The sequence below is a fragment of the Dysidea avara genome, chromosome 3, assembly GCF_963678975.1.
Source record: "Dysidea avara chromosome 3, odDysAvar1.4, whole genome shotgun sequence".
Classification (NCBI taxonomy): domain Eukaryota; kingdom Metazoa; phylum Porifera; class Demospongiae; order Dictyoceratida; family Dysideidae; genus Dysidea; species Dysidea avara.
The window spans coordinates 49,844,971-49,861,334 of record NC_089274.1 but is presented as its reverse complement, the minus strand read 5'-3'; the positions used below and the strand labels follow the sequence as shown (position 1 = coordinate 49,861,334).

General features: G+C 40.8%; 3 protein-coding genes across 4 annotated transcripts in view; 1 reads left to right on the top strand and 2 right to left on the bottom strand.

The window, feature by feature from the left end:
* Positions 1–540: 540 nt before the first annotated feature.
* LOC136248598 (leukocyte receptor cluster member 8 homolog) lies at positions 541–9,816 on the bottom strand. The gene is made up of 9 exons (XM_066040367.1): positions 9,785–9,816; positions 9,709–9,739; positions 8,422–9,653; positions 8,257–8,376; positions 8,065–8,208; positions 2,846–3,121; positions 2,485–2,620; positions 1,798–2,429; positions 541–762 (listed from the first exon to the last, which is right to left on the bottom strand). The coding sequence occupies exons 1-9, from the start codon at positions 9,814–9,816 to the stop codon at positions 597–599; spliced, it is 2,769 nt and encodes a 922-aa protein (XP_065896439.1). The 3' UTR covers positions 541–596.
* On the top strand, positions 9,764–15,937 carry LOC136251505 (cytochrome c oxidase subunit 6B1-like). The gene is made up of 3 exons (XM_066043965.1): positions 9,764–9,915; positions 13,317–13,518; positions 15,824–15,937. Exons 2-3 carry the CDS (start codon positions 13,318–13,320, stop codon positions 15,875–15,877), a joined length of 255 nt encoding a protein of 84 aa, XP_065900037.1. The 5' UTR covers positions 9,764–9,915; position 13,317; the 3' UTR covers positions 15,878–15,937.
* The window catches only part of LOC136251471 (cilia- and flagella-associated protein 61-like), a 10,600-nt gene continuing 10,064 nt past the window's right edge, over positions 15,829–16,364 (bottom strand). For both annotated transcript variants that reach the window (XM_066043922.1, XM_066043923.1), the window contains exons 33-35: positions 16,235–16,325; positions 16,123–16,185; positions 15,829–16,069 (exon numbers count right to left, since the gene is read on the bottom strand). In XM_066043922.1, coding sequence (XP_065899994.1) covers positions 15,929–16,069; positions 16,123–16,185; positions 16,235–16,325 — 295 coding nt within the window. In that variant the 3' untranslated portion in view covers positions 15,829–15,928. The remainder of the gene's footprint in view (positions 16,070–16,122; positions 16,186–16,234; positions 16,326–16,364) is intronic.

Genomic DNA, 16,364 nt, shown 5'->3' with positions numbered 1-16,364 from the left:
CAAAAAAAAAAAAAAAAAAAAGGGTCACAACCAACTGACAAGAGCTCACCAGCTACCATTTCCAGCTAATAAACTACATAAATAGCTCGCTACACACTGACTACCTTATTAGAGTGACTGCTCTATTAGAGTATCTCGATCTTTATCACGGTTTTCAGCCCCACTCCAAGAAAGATAATTTCGGTGTGATATCATTCTGAGGGGGCCTTCAGCCCCCTATGCTATAGCATAATCAGGTAGTGTCTTTTACCTACAAATAGCTCTCATTATAATTTAATTACTGCTCTCCCCTGATCATGTTACCTCTGATGATCTTTCATTGTACTAACAGTGATAGTGAAGAGGACAAGAGATTGGAGCTGTTATCAGTAAAGAGAAATTGCATAAATTTTGGAGATTAGTTCAAAAAACAACCAATTCTAGCCAATAGCCTATTACTAGACAATAAAGTTGACCACAAAATAACAACATCTTTGTGGTCAAATGGTAAAGATGAGTCACTGTACATTAGATGTGTCACTACCACAACTAGTACAATAGTTATCATTTCAGACAATATCATCTCTTTATTAGACACACTGAACATTAATAAGTACTCAAGTAGCAATAGTATCACTACACATGTTTGTGTGTGTTTGCTGACAGTTAATATTGTCAGTAGTGAAGGAGGCATTGACATGTTGGAGGAATGATACTGTGTCCTGCTCACTAGAGAAGCCCAACTCTGTTGTGATGAAGGAGATGGGAACTGATGGACGATACCTACACAATCAAAACGACACAACATTACATTTATATCAAGAGAGCTGCTGTAACCCACCCACTGACCTAATCCAACATATGTAATAACTCTGCACTACACGACTTACAGAGTGAAATTTTGAACTAAGAAATTAAGCACCATTTGTTGCGACAAGGTTATTCAGATGATGAAGCCATACTAGTTGGGACTAAAAATTTTTGTCCTCACTATGGAGGTGTTGACATGTAAAGCTTTAATAATAATTTTGACAGAAATTTCATGACCATACACCCACACTAATTCCCATGTATGTATCAAGATAGTGTAACTGTAAGGTCTAGCTTCAAAGCTGTAAGCAGAGTTTACTGTTGAAACTATTGGGAGATTTACTCTATTTCTTTACTTCCAGGGTAGGCTACACAATACACTCGAATACACACAACGTTCACACAACATGTACAATCAATCACATATACACTACAACATTCAGGTTGATCCTAGCTAGTCCCACTATGAAGCCACATTAACACTTCTTGCTCAAGTGATCCCGTTACCACAAGACAGCTGGGGTGGGTGGGTGCACATGCGAGGCAGTAGTAACCATAGCAACAACTCCAATGTGACTTGTAGCAGTTCATTAGATGAGAGGGCAGAAGGTTGACTTGCTTGATAAGACAATCAGCTGAAAAACTTGCTTGACAGGATCAATCATCTACTTGATAACCTTGTTTGCCGAGATCAACTTGTGACTAGCAACTGACATGACTTCTGTATAATAAGAGAACAGGTAACCATAGCAACAGATGTGAACATACAACTACCAGTCACATGACTTGTGTGACTGGGGGAGCCCCCAATATCTTCTGGAGCAAAGATGAGCCAACTTATTGTGCAAAAGTTCAATCTTGATTCCACCACAGCTGCTGCCTCCATCCTGGTTCTGACTTCTGGATGATGCCACCATTTCCAGACCACAATCTTCATCTTGCATACTCCACCGACCCACTCCACCGACCCACCTAGCTACTATACCCACAACCTACACTAACACGTACGTCTTAGCAATCTTCCTTAGAGCTTCCTTTCTTTCACGAGTAACATACAGATCCATTAGATGCCCACTCATGTTAGGGGCATATAAGTACAGCTGGAAAAATGAGTGGTAGTTTCCTAGCAACCATGCCTTGCACACACTTAGTGCATGTGACACAGCAGTATCTTGTCTGGATTCCATGGTGAGGGAATTAAACAAGGTCATCATATCGTTGGCATCTTTAGTGAAGATGTAGAATAGAATCCGATAGGCTAAGAACTCGCAGCGACAGCCAGGTAGTTCGGCACTGTCATAGAGAGCCCTTAACTGAACCTGACACTGGTTAAACTCAGCATGGTCCCCCTTCTCTAGAGCTATCCTTGCATGCGTCTCATACACAGTGACAGTGAAGTCATTACGGATACACTGTACAGTCAGATCTTGTCTGATCGACTTGAGCTGATCACAAGCATGATGATAGTTAGCCTCTTGTCGCCATTTATCCTTCACCAACTTGAGAGATTGCTCTAGAACATGTTGAGGCCTGATCACGGCTGGATTGGGAGCTGACGTCAGTCGTAGATACGGCTTCTCCAGGTCCTGACATGTTCCCTCAATGGCATCACCCCACCAACTGGTGTCTGTGTCGTCCGTCTGGTGTTAGAACATGAAATACAACCAATCAGATAAAACAACTAGTAATACTCACCACACTTTGTATCATCTCCTTAATAGATATCTTATTTTTGTATTTCTTGTTACCAACTTGTTCCTTAGCAAATCGTTGTGCTCTCTGGTTGAGTTTCTGCCGATCCTGAGTTGACATGTTAGCAGCATTTAACAACCTGTTAATTAACAAGTATGACATGTTAACAGTATTCAACAACCTGCTCAGCAAGTACGTAACCTGCTCAGCAAGTATGTAACTACAGCACACCAGACCCTCAGTTACTCATTATCTGAAATTGTCAGTGTATGTAAAGTTCTGTATAAATCAATTATGTTATAATACCATTGGAGTTTGGATAACAAAGCGTCTACTGTACAGGTCAAACTAGTTGGTTGCTCACTTTGCAGCGTTGGCTTTCTTGTTCTTTTTCTTCTTTCCTCTTCCTCTACCTCCAGCCTGTGGCTGAGGAGGTCTCTTCACTCCAGTTTGGTGAGGGGATGGTGTTGGTCTTTGGTGTTGAGGTAACTTAGGAGTATTCCCTATTGGAGGATAAGGGGTATTCCCCACAGGATGAGAGGTATTCCCCATAGAGTAATTGTTGACTGGCCATTGTTGTTGCTGTTGTCCTTTTGGAGGTGAAGGAGTGTCCCACCGTGACCTCTTTACTGTTCTCTTCCTATACAACATAGTTGGCAGTGTTTAACCAGTATAACTGAGACCCAGCATAACTGTGACCCAGTATAACTGTGACCCAGCATAACTGTGACCCAGTATAACTGTGACCCAGTATAACTGTGACCCAGTATAACTGTGACCCAGTATAACTGTGACCCAGTATAACTGTGACCCAGTATAACTGTGACCCAGTATAACTGTGACCCAGTATAACTGTGACCCAGTATAACTGTGACCCATAGTATAACTGTGACCCAGTATAACTGTGACCCATAGTATAACTGTGACCCATAGTATAACTGTGACCCAGTATAACTGTGACCCACAGTATAACTGTGACCCAGTATAACTGTGACCCATAGTATAACTGTGACCCAGTATAACTGTGACCCAGTATAACTGTGACCCAGTATAACTGTGACCCGCTAAGTGAAAACCTGACTTGTTTGCATGAGATACATACCATTGAAATACATACATGCTACATAAATAATTTTACATGCTTCAGTAAACAGTAAAGGAAGACTCAGATTGAAATATCTGATATACCAATGGATTCTCCACTTCATGGAGAGTAAGAATATCTTTGTTATGTTTCTGTACCATGGAGCAAATGTGAGTTACATGTGTTTGCTTACAATGTGGTAAAACGTAACTTTATAGTCGCCATTTCTAAGTTTGAACAACCTTCTCAGGTGTATTTAGGCCAAAAACTATACCTTGATGAATGCCCCAGTTGATGGTTAATAAAATAACAACTCTGTAGCTCGTTGTACTCGACACTTATGGTGTAATTTTCCTTGTACAAATTGATTGTTTAGCTTGTCTATCGCTATAACTCCGAAAGCACTTACCATATAAGGCTGAAACTTTAACGGTCCATTGGTTTCTCCCTCTGGACAACAAAAGTCATAAAATGAAAATGCAAACAAGTCAGGTTTTTGCTCAGTGGGTCACATACAGGTCAATGTATAGGATATGATAGATGACAGTACACTAGATGTGAGACATTCATCTCATGGCTACTCAAACTTCACTTGTGATAAATTCAGGATTAAAATGGTACCATATCCTACGAATTTTGTGGGACCAACTTCACTGAAAATCATTTTACAACCACACAAATCCCTTGCATAGTGATCTACTAACTACACAATTTGTAGCAATGAGTGGCTATGAAAAAGTTGTTATTCTTCAGTAATCATCTATTGTTAGTGTAGGCTGTCCCCAGTGACCCAATAAATAAACTGTGTTTTAAGCTAATGAAATTAGCCATATAGTGACAGGTTTATAAAGGAACAGGATGGGTATATCTTAATCACTGAGGTATTACCATAATGATCACAACCAGTAGTCCCCTCACGGGTAGTATGTGCATGCGCATGGTGTGTGTACGTGTGCCGTGCATGGTGTGTGTACGTGTGCCGTGCATGGTGTGTGTACGTGTGCCGTGCATGGTGTGTGTACGTGTGTCGTGCATGGTCCAGTGGGTGATGGGGCTTTGAAAGCCCACACCTTCACCTGTGAGACACCTGAGGGTTACTAGTCCTGAGTAGCACACAGGTGTCCCAGCACTGGTACACTGGATAGGCGTGACTGTGCTAGCACATTAGTTTAGGTTTTTCTGCTTTGGCTTTTCTGCTGAATCACCTATACCACTGATTCCTTTTAATTAGTGTTTAATAATAATAAAAATAATAATTCCGTTATGAATGTTCTATTAGAGTAGTTTTGACTGTTGTATTAGGATAGAAGTATAAGGAAAAATGTGACCGTCTCTGGGAAAACCGGTCTTATCGCCCATTTAAAAGTATCGACGAACGCCGGTTTTAAATATTCAGAGTGTTGTAGCTGGCCAATGGTGGTAGCTACACATACCAAATTTTCACACGTTTCACAACAATTTCTTACCTTCCAGAGCATCCACTGAAGAAGTAGTCAACAGCTAAGTCTCCCGCCATTTTAGATAGTTTTTAAACCAAGGTTGACTATATCAGGTGAGCTCCAAAAGGGGTGGGAGGTGGGGGACCTGGAAGGCAGGCAAGATGGTGTTTAAAAATTGAAAAGGAACGTGTTGGGATGAATTAGGCCAAGTTATGGGCCATTCAGGGCTCAGAACTGGCTAAAACGAAAGGAAATTTTTACAGCACAGGTCATTGTCCAACACCATGGAGCTATACAGCCACACACAGCCATCTCCTGGTTGGCCAGGGCTCCATCAAGACCCAAGACCACTCGTATGGCTCGCCACTGTGCTTTTAAAAAGCGGCCAGCAAAAGCAGACCATTTTACTCTGGTCGACTGTGACAGTGAAATTTGATAGTGCATTCATTAAGCTTTGTGTTTGTATGAAAAAATCAAACTTCCTGTTTTGGGCAATAAGACCGGTTTTCGCAGATCCAGTCACAAATTAGGAATTTTAAGTTTCAATTAGGGATGATTAGGGGTGTGGTAATTATGCCGGAATAATTTTCAGCATAATGCCAGAAATCATTATTCTAGCATTTTGAAACAACTATTAAAATGAATGATCAATATACTCTAATAGAACACTCACCAATATATACTCTAATAAAGCAATCAATCCTATTTTTACATACTACTCTATTAGAACAATGAAATATCATTTATTAACCATAGAATTTTAAATAAACAATCAATTCTACATTTCTATTTCAATGTATTGGAATAATTTTGAGAATAATACATAAATTTTGGAGCATAATGCAAGCTTTTTCCCAGGAAATTCTGAATAGAATAATGCAAGAATCATGAACATAATTACCTCAACCCTATTATGGATCATAAAAATAAAAAGTAGGGAGGTTGCCTACACCTGCAGATATACCAGTAGACATTTTTAATCATACTGAATTAGGGATTAAATATCCACTAGTATATCTTCAGGTGTAGGCAACCTCCCTTGTCTCCCTACTTTTTATTTTTATGATCCCTAATCAAACTTAAAATTCCTAATACTTTTTTACTTTTTTTTTTGTAACATTATTATGACTGGTGAACCCACACATACCACATCAAAAGAAAGGATGGCACCAGAGTTAGTGTTGTCATCTGAGTCCCAGCTATCAATTATTGACTCGAAAGTGAAGTAGCCATTAGTGAAGTAGCCATTACGCTTTTGGTTATGTTCAGCTCGTTATACAGTGCTACAAACGCAGAACAGTAGGAAAAGCACCTCTGCAATCAATCCAGTCACCACAAAAAATACGGATGATTCACAATCCCCAACTACTCAAAATTGAGAGGTAGCTATTACACTTCGCTTTCACCTATTTCAGCCTGTTACAGAGTGTTACAAAGTACAATGAAGAACAGTTGATAAGTGTCTTTGCAATCAATCCAATCACTACAGAAAATACAGGTGAGATACCAACACAGCCACAGGGAAGCCACATTGCGCTATCGCGATTTGACACCTTGCATTGTCAGAGAAAAGAACTGGAACACAAAGGAGGACAAAGGAAAGTCCATGATGTGTGTATTGTACGTACTGCAGCAGTGTGCGAAATAACTTTTCAGACATGACCTGTCGAACTGTCAGGGCATTGTGAAACTTGAGCGGACATCAAGCAATTTGACCGGACATTTTAACTTTTATAGTTTCTCCTTTCTTGTGTTACCACTTGGATGTTTGTTTCAAACATTGGGGCCACCAAAAGGCAATGTACTGTAGAGCTGATCACTTATCAACCACTCACTGATAGTACAGCATTTTAAAGGCATTTAAGGGTAGCCACTGGAAGGGCTTCTATAGAATCAATTGGGTCTTTGTAGGAAAGAAGTCATAAGGACCTCAGTCAAGGCCTTCTATACTTGCCTTGGAATGATATTATGGTCAAACTTTGCATGCTTTTGCTGCCATGGCTTAGAATATAATTTTATAGTGGCTCTATCCCTAATATGAATAGATGTACTGATGTCTTGTTCATTCTGTGTACTGGTTGTACAGGTGATCACACAAGTAAAAGTACTACTGACAATCAGGTTATAACTGTATGTTAGATACCCACTGGAGGTTTTAGTAGGATTGACAACCTGAGGGCACAGTTTGGTCACAGAGGCGTGGCATTAATTAGTGACCGAGGCACAGCCGAGGTCACTAATTAATGCCCGCTGAGGTGCCAAACCAAGCACGAGGGTTTCAACCTACTAAAAAACGACAGTGGGTATCTAACCTATTTAGAAAGCAGCTCGTTACCAGCACTGACAAAAGAAGCACAGAGTCACGCCAGGTAACGTCCTTTACAGCATGTTTGCGTGCTGCCGGCTTAGTGGCCAGGTTAGTGTTTTTTTAGCAGCTATTATTTAGTTCCAAGGCTTGTTTACTAGCTGGCCATGAAGCGACAAGCTTTATTACAAATGGCCACGAAGCGACAAAAGTTACAAACAGGTGCAATAGCACAGTGAAGTGTGTTGATGGTCTATGGCGACAGTGCTGACAAGCAGATGAACACAAATATGCTTGCTGTAAACTCGGCAACACCAGTAGTTTCACTGATGGTTAGCTAGTTGTGAATGTGGAACATTGTTGGGGTAACTGTAATATGCATCGAGCAGCTGGCTTGCTCGGTTTGATGGCTAGTGCTGGTATGGCTGATGAAGGTAAAAACCCAAATCTCATTAACCATACAACCACTAATTAAATCAGTGACATAGAAAACTCTTTGAAGTGTCGTTGAATTTACCATAACAGTCTCATGTGACAACAGGTCTCTAAATGAAACTTAGAGCCCTCACCTCAGGTCTCTAAGTGGTATTAATAACCTCATTAACTGTGTCAACATCAAAGAGAATTATTCATGCTGCTTTCTAAACAGAAATACAGACTCTGTATCTAAGCTGTGCTAATCAGTAAGTCATAAACATCAAACAACATCACCTACTAAACTACTCTGATGGCAGCTATCACCCCTCCACACTCACATTGGTAATGGGTAGGTGTCCCAGTTTATGGTGTGCTCCAACTTATCCTTCATGATCCTTGTTAGTGTGTCCCTCAAGAACATTTCCACTTTGTCACGATCTTCATCACTCTTACACGCCTCAAAGCTGCGCTCTATATACTTCCTATATCACACCCATCACATTTTAATAAGGATTGCAACACTCGCTCACTTCAATCCTACTGGCCAATTCTCAGGATTTGATGTTGGGAGGGGCTGCTCGTCATCTGCTGGAGGTGGGGTGCGATCCTCTACAGGGGGTGTAAGGTCCCTCTTATCTTGAGTAGATGAACTGCAGCCAATAGCATGATAGCATTACCAACAATACGCAACCTACCTGCGTTGAGGGGTATGGCTATCAACTACAGCAGGAGTAGGGAGAAGGGGCTGGGACTGCTGCTGATACTGGGGGTGTGGCTTTGGAACTTGGAGTTGCTTGTGTGGAGGTTGATGTGCTGGAGGGTGTGGCCCCTTTTGCTGCTGTATAGGTTGTGTGTGTGGCTCCTGCACAGCTGACTGTTGTTGGTAATATTGTTGATAGTAGTAATTGTTCCAGTTGTTATCATAGTAACCCTGTCCCGCCCATTGCTGTGAGGGAGGAGGCTGCCACTGCCCCACCCACCCTTGTTGTTGTTGTGGTAATCGGCTGTTGTTGTTACCATAGAAAACAGGTTGGCTTGTTATGGTACCCTTATCAACCTGATTAGTATATTGACTAGTATCCTGATTAGTGTACTCCTGATTAGTATACTGATTAGTATCCTGATTAGTGTACTCCTGATTAGTATACTGACTAGCAACCTGATTAGCATACTGACTAGCAACCTGATTAGTATACTGACTAGTATCCTGATTAGTATACTGACTAGTGTCCTGATTAGCCCCTTGAGGATGTTGATTAATTCCTTGACCAGTATACTGAGTAGTATCCTGAGTAGTATACTGATTAGTATCCTGAGTGGTATACTGATTAGTATCCTGAGTAGCATACTGGTCATTCTGTGCTGCATAAGATTGCTGATTGTCTGGTGTAGAATATTGATTAGGACTAGTATACTGATTACTATCCTGAGTAGTATACTGGCTAGTATACTGAGCCGCATAATTGCCATACCCAGCACCATATCGACTGTTAGTATCCTGAGTGGAATACTGATTTACCTGAGGAACCTGACCACTGGTAGTATATTTCCCCCCAACGTTGCTGCCATATTGCCCCACAGCATGCCCACCATATTGCCCCTCACCATGGCCACCACTGCTGCCATCCTCACCATATTGTATGGGATTGTCCTCATAGTCACTGTTATCAAGGTCCATGCTGTCTGGATCACGTGAGTCTGTCGCTGTCTGCTGTTGTAACCATCGGTTACTGCTAGTGATTGACGTACTACTGCCTGTTTGTGGTGTGACATTTTCTTCTCCAGGGGGTAGGGGTGGGGGAGAATCACGGTCGCTGTCACTGGAACTGTTATACTGTGTGTCCACTAATGCAGGCTGTTTACCCTTATTGGTTTCACCATGGTAATATACCTGGTATCCAAGAGGATATTGCAGACCCTGTACCGCCTGTGATGGTAACTATAGATAAATGAGGGGGCGTGTACGGGTTACACCTCCTTACCGCTTGTTGTCCATAGTAAGCAGCCGCGTACCTGTAACAACATTAACACTAACACTCATTACAACTCGTTACTCACTGGTTCTGATGTTGTTGTTGCTGTTGTTGCATCGCCAGTGGACCCACTTCTCACTGCCTTGCCAATTAAATCCCACCAAATTTGTTGTCACGTGAGCGGCGTATCATCTTTAGGGTGAAAGTTCCCGTAAGGTAAGCAGGAGCAACTTTATTTTGTAGTGTGTTTATTGTATCATTGTGTGCGCTATAGTGATGTAAACTAGTTTGTGTGCACGTTCACCATGCGTACAGTGTATGTGGAGTGGTTGACATTGTTCTGAACTATTAAACTATTAGGAATTGTGTCTAACGTTTTACTTTACGTAGCAATTAACAGATTCTACACTGTGCTCTAGTTGAGTCCTCTAAATTGACATGTAATTTCGATTTTGCCAAAATCATACAACATGCATACTACAAAGAATGCTACAACAGTTGCTAGTTGGTGATTTGTAAAGGCAGGTTTCAATAGTGCAATAACACCTGATGTCACAGTAGTTACATAATTACTTCCGTGACACAAAATGTACGGAGCACGAGTTTACTTCACCTCAGGTTTGTTATAACAATAGATACAGTATACCAAAGGGATTGGAAATGGAAGTCGCACATTAAAACATCCGTGTTTCGGTTTACGTCATGCGGTTGCTAAGGACGATGATGGCGAGCAGTTGTGTCTAGTTTATCTGTTTGTCGTTAACCTCACTTCAGGATGAAGCAGTTAAGTCTCCCAGGGCAATAACAAAAGTTTGAAGAGTTTGCAAGAGTCGTATTTCGGCGAATTTTCAGTAGTGACACATTGGATGCTGGTGATTTAACCAGGTTTTGTTTAGTGACTGATTTCAGCAACCCGTGACCTATATTTGAAAGAACGGACCTTAGAAAATGGTATGCATAATATGCTTTGATCTTTGAAGGATAATGAAGTCTTTAAAATCCACTAAGAGACCTGCTAGCAGGTTTTTAAAATGGTTAGAAACCTGCTAGCAGAAAAGACCTCAAACATCACAAATCTCACTTTCGATCATTGACTTGCAATGCTCCCTCCAAGCATAATCAGGCTGATAGCCTGCAGTGGGTGACCAGTCACCCAGGCCAACATGTGGTTAGCCACTCTGTTCATTTTATAGGCATACCTAAAAGAATTCAATTATGGGAGATACAATCTAGCGTTGTATGTACGTTTGTCATGATGAACGGAGAAATCCAAAAATATCACGGAAAATTCTGTTAAGCGCCCATCTGTTTCTAGAGTGTTTTATGGCTGTTTTCGTTGTTTATTGAACTATGGATGGACTTTACCAAGACCTAACTAGGTAAGCTTCCTTGTAGAACGTTATTTTTTTGCTACATGCAATGTGGGTGTGGTCCATATTAGAAATCCTGCCTGTTCTTCGTGCTACTGTGGTGCCACTGAAGGCACAACTTGTGACAACTCGTTCCCATCGTATACATCCACACAAACTGCTTCTTTGACACACGTGTTCTTTACACTGCTGTGACGCCATAGGCACTGGCTACTGCTAACCCGGTTCGACATTATCGATCACTGCTGTTTCCCAGCTGTGCCAAATCCAATTAGTCTAACTTGTGAAAGGAAACGGTGCGAGCTTCGATTTTTTTCAACACTTCAACAAACATGTTCAGTCTTCCGTGATTATTAAACATTGCACAATGATTTCAGTACGACATATAACCCAATCCCACAATGACTCCACCTATATGCCCATATATATATAATACATACATTTTCTAAGTCAGTTAGAGACCACGCCCTTGGATCTTCGCGTATTTTAAAAACCTCGCTTCGCTTGGTTTTTAAAATCCTCAAAGATCCTCGTGCTAGGTCTCTAACCTACACTTAGATGTATTCCATACCATACTGTACTGTGCAAGTGTGTCCACAACTAGCTAATAGAACACTTGGTCCACCAGGCCACATTCTTCAATTCCCAGTCTAGATCATTCTATGATTTCATAGATTTGCAGGAGGCCTGTATGGAAGCTTTGGTACTTTACGTGGCATTATACTACAAAGTGGATAAACATGATTGATTGGTCCCGGTATTTCAGCTAATTACACAAGCCATTCACCATTGCTACAGAGTTGGCTAAAGGTAGCCCCACCAGTACAGCCAGAATATGTTAAGTCGACAATCTCTCACACTAACTAATGAAGAAACTGTACACTTTGCTGTACAGTGTAAAATGTGTACGTAGATTATGAATTACATGTGCAATGTAGCTATAAGTGTTTTATGTCACTTCTTTTGAAGTACTGTTTAAACATAGTTTGGTAGTGCATCTTGAGCTCTTGCTTGTTGGTCATCAGTACACTGTCATTTGGTGTTCTTTGATGGGTGTCTAATCATGTGGCTTGGATGATTTCTTCAAAATTTTGTGTCTTATTAGAAGATTCTGTCTTTCATCCCTGTGCCATACAGCTTTGGTTTCAGAGCAATCCAACACACACTTTACACCCCCCAAGTATGGTAGTAGTTGATGGTATGGTAAACTGATATCTAGCATTGGTCATGAGTCCACTAAAACTACACAAGTGTAAAGTGGTAAGTAATGTATACAGTATGACAATTGATACAATAAGTCCAAGTTGCCATTTACACTGCACACTTGACATAGATATTAAAATTAGCTAAGTTGCTTCCCAACACTGAATATTTGTGAAAACTCCACAAACATGAGATGGCACGATGACAACATAATTTACTTACCTCTTGACCTAGTAGTGGTTAGTTTGTTAACAACAGCAGCCTCTTGTGGTAGCACACACATTCCTGTTATCACATACGAGGCTAGGCAATTTGCCATGTTACACGCTGACAAATTACAACCAGTCAACAAATAAAGCCATCAGAAATAACTTCGCAGCCTACCGGTAGGCAAGCGAAACACGGATGGATTTTGGAGCTTGTTATGTCACATTGGGAATTTGTACAGAGACGTCACGTGAGTTACTTACATTTCCAATCCCTTTGGTATACTGTATCAGTGTATCTATGTTATAACTTTCTAAATGTGACCATGTTATCAGGAGCAAAGAGAGTAGTATAAGAGATGTTATGTAGTACAGATTAATTTGATTAGTTGGCTGGGCTGGCCTGGGCAAGTTATGGCTGGTAATTGGTAAACAAAAGCAAAGAAACATGGACACAAGGATTTTGAAAAGTACGATAGAAGAGTCCCACACGTTTATATTGACGAATCTACCTACAATAGTTCATTCTTACTAGAGTGTTGTTTGGTGACAATTGCTTTCTCAAGTTGAGTCCAAAACAGCCTTTTAATTTAACCTGGGGAAAACCAACCTGCTACGCAAATAACATTTGTCATCGTATTTCCCCTGTGTAAGGTTTGTGTGAATGTTGACATGAGTGCTATCAGTCTGACATCATGTGAAAAGTCAAGCTGAGATTTGAATTGGATTCCTTGTACTATTTGTACAATCTACATCTGCAATCCACAATAGTGTTGTGTCCTGAGCATGTAGAGATGGGGTGCACTATTTAGAGGACATTTTATTATTATTATTATAGAATGGCTGAAGCTACTGCCACCTCTAACAAGGAGTTACCGTGGACACCAAAATATGATGCTCGGTTTGCTCATACTAACCAGACAAAGCGTTGCTGGCAGAACTTCATAGATTATCAGAAGTGTAGGAAGAAGAGAAGTGAAGATGATGAAGTGTGTCTCTACTACAAGAGGGTGTACACCTCTCTGTGTCCTGCCTCATGGGTGAGTTTATGTGACCAGGTGTGTGCGTGTGTGTGTGTGTGTGTGCGTACATAGATAATATAGTATAAAATAACAGTGACATCGTTTCCATAGAAACTAATAGTTTTATGTACTTGTCATGGGTCCAGACTTTGAGTGGCCATACCTTGCTAACTCTACTTTGCTTCTGCAAATCACCTTAGTATGGAACCAGTTTGTCTCAATTTCATTGTTATGGTTGCCCAGACGTGGCACCAATTATTTTTGTGGTGCTATTACTAGGGACCCTGACAGGTATGAAAAATTTTTCAACATTAACCAAGGTTGAAAATTTGTATGAAGGATATATTTCATGAACTTCGTCGACTACTGAACTTGTAGCCAAGACAAGTCAAACCTGTAACAAAGATTGTCTGTAGTGGAGTGGCGTCACCATTGCCAATCCCTTTGTATTATAGTATGTACGCGTTGAGCTGGATCCTTAAAAACATTTAATAACTCATAAAAGTGCAGTGTCCTTCCCAAGCTCATGATGGAGTCAAATTGTACGTGTCTGTTGTTAACACCTTTGCTGTCAGCATTAATCATCTGGTTGGCTGAAATGTTTATTCTCTTGATTAAAAAATCCACTTTTAGTGTTTAGCTGTTGGATCCAGCTCAACTTGTACATACTATATACGTATTGTCTATATGTACCACTCTGCGTGGGCAGTTCAAAGGCACCGCCAGTGCCATAATTTGTATATTTCACTGCTGCAGACCGCAGCGAGTGCATTATAACTTATAATGCACTGGTTGCAGTTTTGTGCAGCATAGCACAAGTGCCGGTGGCCAAGACCACGACACCTCACCTAATAGGTGGAAAGACACTTCACAGATCACTTGAATTCTTTTATAGCCTGACATGTAAAAGTCGATTGTGGGCCATAACGTCACCAATACGTATAATGTTTACAAGCAGCCAATGGCGATCGAAAAAGCCAACGTGGGTGGCCACAACTCTAGTCTACATATATATATATATATAAACGTACTTATACACCTTACTAGTCTGGTGCCATCTTAGCCCAGATCAAACTGTAGTCCACTTCGACAATGACTCAATAAAACTAATATATTCTAAATAATACTAACCTTTACGTTCGATTGTGGTAACCAGTTTTGTCATGCCACCAGATTCAAGTTTAGCCAGTGTGAATAGTAAGAATTAGACTAGTATCGTTTAGTAGTTAGGTTTTGTTTACTTAAACCGTCTATTTAGCTGCTTTTTTTGCTCGAGAGAATCAATATGGCGATTAGTCTGGCGCTTAGTCTATATGGCGATTGAGTGATCACGCTGGCATGCTGAGCACTACATGATGAGAGTAGAACAGCGAATGCAGGTTAGTGATATAACCCATAGTGTACTAGCTTTCAATATCTCAGGTGGCTGCAGTACTGTAGGAGGAACGTCATCGCAATATCCGGCTTGGTTACCCACAATCGATGTTAGAAACCTGGCCTTTATAAGTGTTACAGCTGTCTTGTGAGACTCTCCCCACCTATTAGGTGAGTGGTACATAACAGTTATACAACGTGCACTCGTGCTCTGCCTGTATAAACACACTTGCCTTCGGGCCTGACGGCTCTCAGGCTCGTGCGTTTATATCAGGCAGAGCACTCGTGGCCGTTGTATAACTATATAATATAGTACATGTGTGTGATAACCAGAAGTGTGGGTGTGATGGTATCTCAGTATTTGTCACAAAGTTAATTTTTTCCATTGGTTTATCAATTTTATGGCTATAGCATTATTATGTTGAGTTGTGAATGTTGGTAATAAGTAGTGTTACACTGATAATCAGATCAGTTATTGGAAAAACCATATCGGCTGTGCTTTTTGTATTTCGGTATCGGATTGGCACCAAAATGAAAAAGGCAGCAGATACAGATATGTGTGAATACACGCTCATGTGCATCAAATGATGTCTACAAATGTAACAAGTTGCATTTTCCTGTATTATAATGTTGTTATTACTGCTTCAGTGCACTGTCAGCTGTTGTACCAATACTACCACTATAAACAAGCTAAAGTGATCCTTCGCTAGTAAAAATTACTACAAAATAGACATGTACTATATTGGATCAGCTACATTTATCAGTTAGATATATTATCCAATATCGGTTAGAAAATATTATCCAATATCGGTTATCGGCAAAATCTCATATCGGTGCAACACTAGTAATAAGTAGCCAAATTGTATACCTGCACACACCCAACCATGTGTAGTATGTATCGTGGTATGTCATGATGTATGTGTCAAGGTGTGTCATGGTGTATGTACAGGTGTCTGATTGGAATGACCAAGTAGAGGCTGGTTCATTTGCTGGAAAGATTTAACAACAACTGTTATCATGTATCTTATGTTATTATTATGTTAAATGATGGTAGTCATAGCAACTGTGGTCTGGCATACATGGGCAGGTGATAGTGGTTATGGTTGAGGTATCCAAGGAGTTTCTGCTCCAGGGCATTCTTTGCTGATGATGCCATAAATAATTGTAACATATTCTGTCTTTGGTCATCTGACACCTAACAGGATAACAGTAACACACACACACGCACAGAGGGTACATGTGACATACCCTGTAGTCAGCATCCATGGCAACCTGTTGTATGGTTTCTTCCAATGATGGGTTATTGTTATCCTGTAGTGGGTGTGTCACATGATACAGGGGGGGGGGGGGGGCTGCTCACCAGTGGAGTTCTCAGCAACTCTGTTACTTCCTGTTGGAAATCAACAAATCTGTCATGGTATATGGCCATGGCCCATGGTTCCCTCAGGTAGCTACACATTAAGATGATGACAATGATCTTTGTGATCACT